The sequence below is a fragment of the Nannospalax galili genome, unplaced genomic scaffold (assembly GCF_000622305.1).
Source record: "Nannospalax galili isolate Female #2095 unplaced genomic scaffold, S.galili_v1.0 scaffold1951, whole genome shotgun sequence".
Taxonomy (NCBI): Eukaryota; Metazoa; Chordata; class Mammalia; order Rodentia; family Spalacidae; genus Nannospalax; species Nannospalax galili.
The window spans coordinates 1,113,237-1,124,947 of NW_008329136.1; the positions used below are offsets into that span (position 1 = coordinate 1,113,237).

The 11,711-nt window shown below is 42.3% G+C and overlaps 1 protein-coding gene across 1 annotated transcript in view; it reads right to left on the minus strand.

The window, feature by feature from the left end:
- Positions 1-11,711, minus strand: part of Cd101 (CD101 molecule) — a 36,183-nt gene that overhangs the window by 19,654 nt on the left and 4,818 nt on the right. Inside the window, exons 2-5 of the mRNA XM_008833007.1 lie at positions 7,208-7,588; positions 5,574-5,987; positions 3,910-4,296; positions 296-673 (exon numbers count right to left, since the gene is read on the minus strand). Coding sequence (XP_008831229.1) covers positions 296-673; positions 3,910-4,296; positions 5,574-5,987; positions 7,208-7,588 — 1,560 coding nt within the window. The remainder of the gene's footprint in view (positions 1-295; positions 674-3,909; positions 4,297-5,573; positions 5,988-7,207; positions 7,589-11,711) is intronic.

The following is an 11,711-nucleotide window of genomic DNA, read 5'->3' on the forward strand; positions in this document are numbered from 1 at the left end:
TGGAGCTGTCAACAGCTGGAATGGGGACAGCTCAGCTATACTCATCCGTAAGTCAATTCCGATTCATAGGGTTTTCTTTTTTAACTTTGAATGACAACTTAAAAGTTACACTCTAGAGAAATGTTTATAAAGATGGATAAACTCTAGAGGTCATTGATGAGCCTGCTAGCCAAATCCCGCTCTGTGTCTTGGGATACATACAGCACTGCTGAGGTTCCAGATGATACATATTCACTGCAGGGTGGAGTAAGGTGGCTAAGGCAAGAATTCAGAAAAAGATTTCTCCAGCACTTACTCAGAGATTTCACAGTGACTGAAATCTTCTGGGTCCCATGCAGATCCCTAACCTGGTCCTGGGGTCTCTCAGACACTCTGCATTCATAGGCTCCGCTGTCTGTGACCATTGCAGAGGTGATCTCTAGCCGAAAGGTGGCCCAGTCCACTTTCTCTAGCCTCGTGTTGCTTCGGTACCTGGGGCCCGTAGAGGAGGCACCTAGCTGTACAGTGCCGTCCTGTCCCATGCTAGCCACAAGCATCTCTCTGGTCTGGTCCTGTGGGATGTGCCACCAGCTCATTGACAGAGAACTTGCAGCTCCACCTGCCTTGCAGAAAAAGGTGATCACTTCTCCTTCCCACACAGCCTGCTGCTCGGTAGATATGGTCACGCTTCTTGCTGCGGATTACAGATTATAGAGAAAAGTGCTTCAAGTAAAGGAAAACATTTCTAAAATACAGTGAAATTGCATTAATTAGAACTTGACTAGTTTATGACACATTAGAGCTGGCTGTTTCCCCCTATACCACTCCCAGAAAAAAGATCCATTAAACAATAAATAGTGGATGGATGAATAGATGGATAGATGGATAATTGTGCATGTGTATATGTGTATATGATATAAGTATATATAAATAGAAAGCTCCCTTAAGGTAATTATTACATGGTATAAACAGACAGGTGACCAGAAGAGCCTATTGACATGTACGCAATTCATAATTTGCACTTTTTTTCTTATTGCTTTGTTCAATCAGCACATACTGAAGAATATTGGGCAAATATCTGGTAGTATTTCATTAGATTCATTAGAGTGCATGACATGAATGAAACAAAGTAAAGAGGCCCTGCTAATGAAGATTTTTAGGGTGTTTTTGCTTTGTTTTAGAATACAGGCTTTCAGAGTTTTCAACATGCTCTTCCTCGCCCTGCTTTTCTTTTCCTAACAGTCATAATTATCTTGGTATATGTTTTGAACAGGGAAAGAACATTATGAATTAGATTTCTGTTCATAATACCACCATAAAAATAAGTACCTTGGGAAATTTTTTATATATACATATACCATATACACATACATATAGATACACATGCACACCTATCTATCTTCTATTATTGGTAATTGAGAGCCTTCTTATGTTCAAATTACTGTGCAAAACTATAAACGTAAGGTTGACTCCCAGATGGGAAATTCAAGAGACAGAGAAATGCAGGCATTCATTTAACAAATGCTTATTGTGCAAGGCCCTGTCCTGGCTGCTCTGTGGGCAATGCAGATGTATCAGGAGCTCCAGTATCCTAGGCAGCCCAGCACGAAGTGCAATGCCAACCCCCTGGAGGCAGAATTACTCTGGGCAGCACACTTGGCCTCTCTGAGCTTTCGTTTTCTTTCCGTAAAAATGAGGGTAATAACAGCAGCCACATTATTGCATTGTTGAGAGGACTGAACAAAGGACACACACAAAGGGCTTAGGCCGTGGGCTACAGAAAGTATCGAGGAAAGGTTAGCTATTAGCATTGGTGTTTAGTAAGTGGAACTGGCAATAACAGAGAAAAAGCGAAGTAGAATTGGCATTAGAAATCTAAAGAGGATCTAAATGAATTTGCAAATTGCTCTTCCCTGCTGAGGAAGCTGTTCACCCTTCCACTGCCTGTGCACACAGACACGTGTGGTACGAAGACAGAATGAAGGTTAATGCTCATGCATAGGTAAACAAATGATCAAGCCTGCTTCTAAACTTTGGATGTCAGAGGCGTGATCATGCTATCAGGTTGTTTTTCTCCATATACATAAAAATGTCTCACAAGTGAAGTTTAGAAATTAGAGGAGAAATGGCTACTCCTAATCTCACTTTAACATAACCATCGTGATGAGTTTCAACTAACAAAACTTCAGTATTCCTTGTGGTCATTACTGCCTCATAGTGAGAAGCTAGAGCCAGCATACCAAGTATATGTGGGCTGCAGTGACAAGAAGTGTGCCTTTCTCTTTAAAATATCATGGAACAATAAAATACACTCATACTTCAAATAATGATTTGGCTTTTGAAAGGAAATGTCAGACAAGATCCTTAATAAATATGCTAATACATTTTTACACTGCTACATATTTGGCCCAGTTTGGACTCCAGCCTATGCACCGTTGGAGTTCTTGGGCACGGATTTCCACCCACTGGGTTTAAGGAAGTTTGAGAATATGCTCCTAGGAAGTTCAGATGCACAAAGCAGAGATTTAGCTAGCTCTGTGCAAATATGTAAACTGCCCACATTGTTTTTCCTGAATCCTAGAAAGTTAGACCAAATGTTTAGCGTGAAAACTAACACCAGCACCCTTCCTGGCCTGAGCTTGTGCATATTCCTTCCTAGCCAATGGGGAGAGGGATACAGAACATGAAAGGGACATGTATCTATCTTTGGAGATGCTTCTAATGAGCGAGTGCAGCAAGAATATCTTTAATTTTAGCGAGGTTTATTTTTAATTAAAAATTTTTCCTCTATTTTTTGCTTTCGGGCAATTATTCTTTCTAGACTTTGACTTTAACACTCAGCCCAGAAGATTCTAATATTAGTTGTGAATTCATCTGTTTTCACTCTCCATAAAAGACACTGATTATTCAAACATATTTAAAGCTACCCACCCTTCAGAAAGTAAAGGTGAAATCATTGCCTGTCTTAAGTCTGTTTTGTGTTGCAATAACAAAATATCTGAGGCTGGGTGATAGATAGAGGTTCATGGGGCTCACAATCCTGGCAGCTGGAGGATCCAGATAACATGGTAGAGAGGACCCTCTGGTTGCAGAGGAATGTGGTGGAGGAGAAGAAAAGGAAACAGGAGGGACAAGCACTTGGAGTGGTCTTCCAAGATGGCATTAAAGCATCCCAATCCACAGCAGTGGCTCTCACTGTTTCACATAGAGACTCTCAGAAGCCATTGAGCAGGCAACTCAGCTCATCGCAGCAAGCACAGGGAAGGGAATGGAGTCTGTCTGCCCTCATTTGTCTCTTCATTTCTCACCGTGAGTCAGAGTTATGATCAAGTGTCATCCCCTGACACAGGCTAACATAATGGGGTTAACAGAAGGCAGCTGAAAGATGGCTGCCCAGCCTCAAGTTGGCTGACTTGCCTGTGCAGTCCCCAGGAAGAGGGACTAAGTATAGCTCTCCTCCCATCTCTCACACACATATGTGCACACACACATGCACACTCAAGCAACATATTCATGCACACACACAAGTCAGAAGACTTCATTAAGACAGATACTCTCCATTAACAGGAAACCCAACTTATAAAAATTATAACAACAACAACAAAAAACCCACTCAAACAATGTAAAATAGCAAGAAGGGATAAGGACCATCTACTCCCTCCATTTTATAGATGACAGAACTCAGATTGAGTGGAATGAAGAGATGTGCCCAGGGTCATGGGCCACTTGGTGGCTCAGGAATTAGACTCCAAAGGCCTTGGCTAGTCTGGGTACTTTCCTATTCTGCACTTTATCTGCAGAGGGGTCTGACTGGTACCAGACCCTAAAGGAAGACCCCCCCCCCCGCACTGGGCCCATGAGGGTCCTTTGTACTTCCAGAGGAGGGGGTCAGGGGACAGTCGCATGTGTGGCTGTCCCGATGTCACATACCTGCTGGCTCCCTCAGCTGCACCTGGCTGACTGGTGACTGCTTTTTCTGAAGCACCTGCCAGGAGCCAGTCCGAGTTCTTATCACCTCTGCCACTGTACAACTGTAGGCGCCTACGTCCTTTGGGCCCATGGAGAAGATTTTGAGAGAGAAAGCCTGGGGGTTTAACTTGGAAAGCTGCAACTGTCCTTGGCTCATTCTGTCTCCGTAGTCTCTCTTCAGGTCCAGGACCCCACCAGCATCAATCTGGGCAATTTCCATTCCATTGAGGAACCAAATGCTCTCAAGCTGTGGGTTGCCACTTCTGCCGACAACCATGCAAACCAGTTCCAAGGGTTTCCCTTCAGTGGACGGGCTCTTGGCTGTGACGTTCACTTCAAAATCTCTCACTGGGCAACAAAAGCAAGGCAAGCACTTAGAAAGTCCACTGAACTTGTCCTTCTAGCGCAAGAGAGATGAGACCCCAGTAATGACACCACAGGCTGCATTTTATGTAGCTGTTCAGTTCTGTGGTGGCAGTGAAGTTCTCTACTCCCGAACATCCCCACAGTAAAAAAAAAAAATGTCCATGACTATTCTAAGTCACCCAGAGAGGTTAGCATCTGTGGTTTCCTGAAAGCAATTCCAATAAGCAAAAAGCACACCCAGATGTGTCAATATGCGTTCTTAATTAAAAGTGAAATATTTTATGCTATGTTGAATTGCTGTAAATTATGGCTTCTGCTTTTCTCTGCTGGTTTGGTGCTAGGGACTGAACCCAAGGCCTCATCATGTACTTCTGCCTCCAAGCCACAACCCTAGTTCTTATTTCTAACTTTGTTCTTTTGTCTGAGGACATTCGGTAGACTTTTCCTATGTTGTAGCACTCATGTGTTATGGCCTGGTAGGACTTATTGAGTGTATCTTGGATACCTAAGGGCCATCAGGTGATTTTTTATGAGGAAGAGTAACATAAAACACCAGTGATCCACCACTGGACTGTTGCTTTCCACAGTGGACATTCACGGTTTTAACAGACCCTCCTGTTGGACCAAAGTCTATGTAAAATGACCAGAAATGGCCATTAAGGCTTTTCTCATTACTGTTGATGAAAAGGTCAATGGCATGTGCAGGGTAATGCCATTGCAAGCTAGAAATGGGGGCCAGTAGAAGGAATCTAGACACCAACAGGGACAAGGAATTGGAAGTTGGAGTACTTTGAGGCCCAGCTGCCTGTGGTAGATGGGCTTTTGGGAGGAGTAGACCTGACTTTGGAAGCCAGCTCCTCTTCTCCCCAGCTGGCTGGGCATTGGGAAGTAGAGTGTCTGTAGTGCAGATTCTTGTTTTTAAATGGGGAGTTGAATACCTCATAAGGTGGTTGTTTGGATTAAAATTAAATAATGTAGATAATGTGCTTACAAAGTGCCTGGAAAAGATGGTCACAAAAATATTTCCATGGCTGGCTTGTGGCATTAAAGTAACCATTTAGCATTTCTAGTCCTACATAAAATCTCCCGCAAACAGCCACAATGGAACTTTCTGGTACATCTTCTTAGTTATACTTCCCAGACGACAAAAACAAAATTAACTCGAACCTTTTTTAAAAGTCAACAAAAGACTTAAAAAAAAAAAGAAAAAAAGATATCCCAGAAATACCCACTGCCAGTGAATTCAAGAAGAGAATTACCTGCTGGCTGGACCCTCAGAACTGTTTGATCTGTCTGCTTTCTCGTGATTAAAGTCCAAGTTTCATCTGGATCCTGAATCCATTCAGTGGCCTCACAGAACAGCTGGCCTTCATCTGAGGGCTGGAGCCTGTCTATGGACAGTTTGAAGGAAGCCACTCCGAGCTTGTTGAGCCGCACATCACCAGTCGAGAATCTATCCACATAGGAGGGCCCTGGGGTCAGCATAAAATCTTTGGAGAGAGAAATGATCTTGGTGGCTTGGCTCCTTCCTTTCTGTAGCAGGTACCAGGTGAGAGACAGGTGGGTATGTTGAGCTGTGGCTTTGGATGCCTCGCAGGTGAGTTCTAATGACTCACCTTCCTCCTTACTGAATGTCTGGTTACGCATGGTGGCAGACAGGGTGTCAGGAATCACTGGAAACAAAGTAACGATGAAAATCTGACTGGCCCATGCTTGTCTCATTAGCCTTCTTAGAAGAAGGCGTCTGAATCCCCATCTGCAAAGCGCATCTTTGAGTTGGTTTTCCAAGCCATATGCTTTCCTATCCTGTGCTTTCCCTATTGCCAAGGGAGCATGGGAACTTGGCAAAGCAAGTAGCTCAGTGATGGATAGACCCTGGCTTTGCTTTATCAGAATAGGCTGGAGCCAGTTAGCAGCTCAACCATGGTACTTATGGGGAAGAGCACTGGAAACTTTCAGACCTACATTCTGACTCTCAGTCTGTCCCTGTCTCACTATATGAACATGAGCACATCACTTCATTTCCCTGGGCCTTAACCTGCTCCTTATATATTGGAGATCTGAAATAATGCAATTTGTCATTCAGAGACAAAATACAATCTTTTTCCAAAATTTCCATAACTACCACAGGACCCTACCACCCTCTTCTTCCATGAATGTAGTCGCACAGCCCAAACTTAAGTGACACTTAGGCAGAATTGGTGACTATTACAGATGCTGCATTAAAAGCTGATAGGTGCTCCCAGGAAGCTGGGAGGGTGGTGGGAGACGTGCATATAAACAACCAATTATGACAGAACTGGGTGAATGCTAATAATAGCAGCATGAATAGAGAGAGCATTAAAAAGAATGAGGTGGGGATATGGTGTGAGACAGTATAAAGTTATCAACAAAAGAGGTAATGTTGAAACTGGGTCTTGAAGTACAAGTAAGAATTTGCAAAACTGAAAAGGGGAAGCTAGATACTCTAGGCAAATGACAGTTGCAAGAACTATGATCCTCTCCCCACAGGTAAATGTGCTAGAAAATGGTAGTTGGAGAATAATCCCTTTGAAGCTAATGACCCATGATATTAAATGCCGGCTTTCTTACCAAGTTATGAGATAATATGGTTGGGAGAATACTCAAAGATCTGATGCTTTGCTACTACCAACCTATGCACGAGGCTTTGGGAAGGACTCACACTATCTAAATGTATGTGGCACAGGTCACTGGGAAAATGAATTCGTGGCTTTAGAGAATACAAGACAGCTTCTTGTAACACAGCTCCAAAATACTCAGTGGTAGATGGGCTCTTTACCCAGAGCAAACAGAACAGTGGAAAGCCTCTCCTTCCGCACAGCATTGTGTTGGTGGAGGTGGGCTTCCCAGGGCCTGGCAAGTAGATGCTTACCAGTTAAAATTGTCTTGGCACTGTAACTTCCAAAGTACTTCTCATCAGTGCTGGGTGTGTGGCACTCATAGTTGCCAGCATCCCCCATCTGGAGCTTTGAGATGTGCAGCAGGACTGAGTCGCCCCGTAGCCTCTCTATGTAGATATCCTTGCTTTGCACCCGGGATGCATACACCGTGTAAGAGAAGTGGGCGTCCTTGGTGCTGATGATCTGGATTTCCTTTTCTGGGTCTGTTGACAGGTAAACAGACCACTGGAAATCCTGCGTAGAAGGTCCCTGATGGCCACTTACATTGCAGCCAATGCTGACGGGGTAACCTACGGCTCTGTACAGCGGTCCTTCTTGAACTCTTACTTCCCTCTGGCCAATGCTGAGCTTAGCTTGCAAGTAGGAAGAAAGGGGAATAAAAATAGATTAGTGCTCTCTCGTTCCCAGTGTGCCCCATCATGTAGTTCTCTATATAACAATTCTGGTAAATGAGATTGCGGGTTATTAGCAGTAATCAACACAAATCTTCACTGCCTTCTTCAGGCTGGGCTGCAGCAGGATGGCTCAGTGAGCTCCTTATTACTTTGCAACATAAGCTTGCATGGTTATCCTGTCTCCTTTTGAAAGCTTAGCTTCATATGTGTACCAAGGCCACATCAATAATATCTAAGTGGACTTACTCTAATGCTAGTTCAATCCCTGATAATTTACCTTTTACAGTATTTTATGGGAAAACAGCATAAACTCAAACCTCAAATTCCAATACACATGCTATTCCCACAGAAGTGGTTGCCAGAGGAGCAAAGTCCGAGGCTCTTCCCAAAATGCCTTCTGGTTAGTTGAAAGTATTTGTAGCTCTGGGCCGGGTCTGATGCAAGATTAGCTAAAATTAGCACCTAAAGAGGCAGCAACACTTTTTTTCTCTTCTGTGAAGGGTGTTTTGGTGGCTGTTTGCTTTGGATTGGATTTGTTTTGGCTTTTTTGTTTGTTTGCTTTTCTAATTTCTTAGAAAGACACTTTCACTTTACTGAAGAACTCCCAAACAGATAATTTATGAAGCCTAGCAGGTTTAAGGACCAGAATTTATTTTAATTCCTTTCTTACCAATGGCTTTTACTAGGACCACAATCAAATGTTTGTTAATTGAAACATATCTCGAATATTAGGTCTAAAGGCCTATGATTAAATAGTAACATTCCAGTAGAAAAATGTCTTAAAGCCAGCATTTTTCAGAAGCCACAAAGTACGCATTCATTATGACTAATGTTGAAAGCTAGCTTATTTTGTGTTTCCGAAAGAATAGAGCCTGATGACAAAGATGCTACAGGCTGAGCTAGATCTTCCACTAGGGTCCAGGGCCTCTTGGAGGGTAAGACAGGGTTGACTATCAGAAGGGCCCAGGGGGAGCGATGCCTGGCATCGTGGAGTTGACAGAAGAGAATCCAGAGGAGCAGAGCAGAGGTGTAAAGAGTCAATGGGATTAGTGTGGGGAGAAAGGAAAGAACGGAAATGACATTCCAGAGAGCAGGAGAAGGCTGAGCTAGGCATTCTGAGCAAAGCAAAAACAATCTAAAGGGATAATCAACTCAAAACTTCAAAGTTACAAGTGTATATGCTCAACCGAAAACTGGCAAAGAAAATAATATCTAAGCACACACATTTCTGGGAATAATTCGAAGATACGTTAAAGTATTCATAAATCTCAGTTCATATAATATATGTATATCACCCTTTTTTGTAAAAATATATAGAAATAAGAATTAGACTACCTTATAGAAATTTAAATTATTACATTCCAGAAAGTTAGTATAGAGGTTGTTTAAAACATTTTTAAAAAGTGCTAGTTCACAAAAAATAGTGTTCTAGAGAAAAAAATTGCAGCAATGTTGTTACAGTAGCAAAAAAAAACAAAACAAAAAAAAAACGCTCCTGAAAACTGGTCAAGACTGGTCAAGAGACTCAAATCTCTGGCCTGAGAGAAGACCCAGCTTTCCAGTTTTGCTGGTCAATCACCTGGTCACAGAACCACCCTAGGAAGGTGGGTTCACCTTAAGTCATGCTGAAGAGATGGGTGGAAGGCCTAGTGCCTTTAATGAGATGGTGAACTTTTCCTGGACTGCCTGGACTCCCACCTCCTCGTCCAAGTGCAGCACTCTTGGACCAGGCCACACACATGTTCTGTACGTCTGCCTGCTTTTTTGAAGAATCAGAAAAGCATAGCTTCTCCATTTTATTCTTTACATCTCTTTCTAAACATTTCTAATCTTGCTTTCCCTAATGCCCTGGGCTAGCCTAGGATCTTGGATTTCTTTACTGTTTTTCTAAAGCTCCCTTCCTCTCCCCACCATGTGGCTGCTAAGTCTGCCACATGTCTGACCTCCATGCCGGCTCCAACCAGCATGGCTTTGACGGCTGTTTTCCTTCTCTCCTCCACTCTCCTTCTCAGGACAGCTGCTGAGATTCACAGCTTGCCTACTCGGGGGATTTTGTTCTTTAAATTCTAATAAAATTGTTCTAAAGCTTCCATTTGGGTCCATTCTTAAATTCTTTTATGAATGAGAGCAGGAACCCTAAAAGGGACCCCATTTTCCCCTGTATTAATGCCTTTGGACACATGTGGGCATTGTGCATCAGGATAAAGGAACATTTATGGCCACATGGTTCACTGTCACCCCACACAAGGGCTAGTCCATGTGTCCATTAACAGTAGAAAAGATATTCTGGGGTGTCCCATAGAATGGAATATTATAAAGAAATTAAAACTAATAAATTATAAATGTTTGCGATAATATAATTATAATTACAAATTGTAAATAATTAAATTATAAATAAATTATAAATAATATAATTACCTTCAATCAAAGATGCAAGATACTTTTGAATCTCTTTGGTTATAGACAGAGTCTCTTCATAAAGTTCAAAGATAGGCAAAGCCATATTGTGTTGTTTAGTGATGCATAAGGGTTAAGATCACCTTTTTTCTTTTTTAAGTGAGGAAGTATTTATCATGAGAATCAAGAAAGTGATTGTGTGTGGGAGGGACTGTTTCCAGATGGTGTACAGGATGGTGGACACTTCTAGGATATTGACTGTCTTACTTCTTGACTTGGCTAGTGATTACAGAGATTTTTACTTTCTACTTATTTATCAAACTGCATATTTATTTTATACTAACCTTTTCTTGCATGCTAAGTTTCACTATGAAACTGTTTTTCAGAACTAGGGAGATGGCTGAGTCAGCAAAATACTTTCTGTGTAAGCATGAGGACCTGCGTTTGATCTCACGTACCCAGGTAAAAGGCGGGAACAGTGGTGCATCTGTAATCCCAGAGCTGGGGAGGGCAAGACAGGAGGATTTCTGGGGCTTGCAGGCCAGCCAATCTAGCCGAATCAGTTAGTTCCAGGTTTAGTGACAAATCTCCATCTCAAGCGATAAGGCAGAGAAGGTTGAGAAAGGCAGGGGACATTGACCCCTCTTCTCTACACATACACACACACACACACAGACACACACACATACACACACACAACTTAGTTTTTGAGGTACCACTACTCTGTTTATATCAGATGTTATAGTATTATGGGCTGCTGGGCAATGCTTCTTCAACATTTTCCATCTTGTTTCAGTGAAATAAGTATCATGTTTGAAATTTTTTATTGTGAAAACTAGCACTTCATTTTCTTCTGCTTTATTTTCCAGTTCAATAAATATTTACTCAGACACATATGTTACTTCTGACACTTGAAAGACTAAGTTACAAAGATGAGTTTGGAATGATCTCTGACCTTGAGCTTTTATACTCAGGCCAGTTAACAGCAGTAATCATCTCTATGAGAAAGATAAATAAAAGCACATGGAGGAACCTGTAGAAAGCAGTGATTTTACCGCTAGGGGAAGGAAACAGGTAAGGCTTGTGGAGGCGATGGCCCCAGGAATGGACTTTGGAGGGTTGGGAAGATTGCAAGCCAAAGAGGGAGACAGAGCCTTTTAGGTGAAAGAGACTTTATGAAAAGATGACATGTGTGGGAATCAAAAGACCTCTTCAGAAATTGGGAGTAACCGACCAGTGGGAAGGGGGTACATGACGATTAATAGGATGGAGTGGGATCGGCTTGGAGCCTGCAGAACTTGACCATCATGGTTAACAGCTTGGATGGAGATTATTAATTAGGCAATAGGGGATCCAGTGAGAGTGTCGGAGAGATCTTAGGAAAGTTGACACGATGGTTACGTGGAGAATGAGGGAAAAATAGACATCAGGTAATTATAATAGCCCAGGACAGAGGTGATGAAAATTCAGGGATGGAAATAAAGGACCATAACTTACGTGTCATTGTGGACAGGAAATCTGAAGTTTTAGTGTTTTGGAAGCTTGGAGATAGTAGGGACAAATACAGGGACAAGAGATTGGAAGAAATCAGATACCCAAATCTGGTAAAGTTGGCTGGGAGAATAATGGTACTCAACAACAACAAAAAGGATATCAGCAAGAATTACTATTTTTGTTATGTATT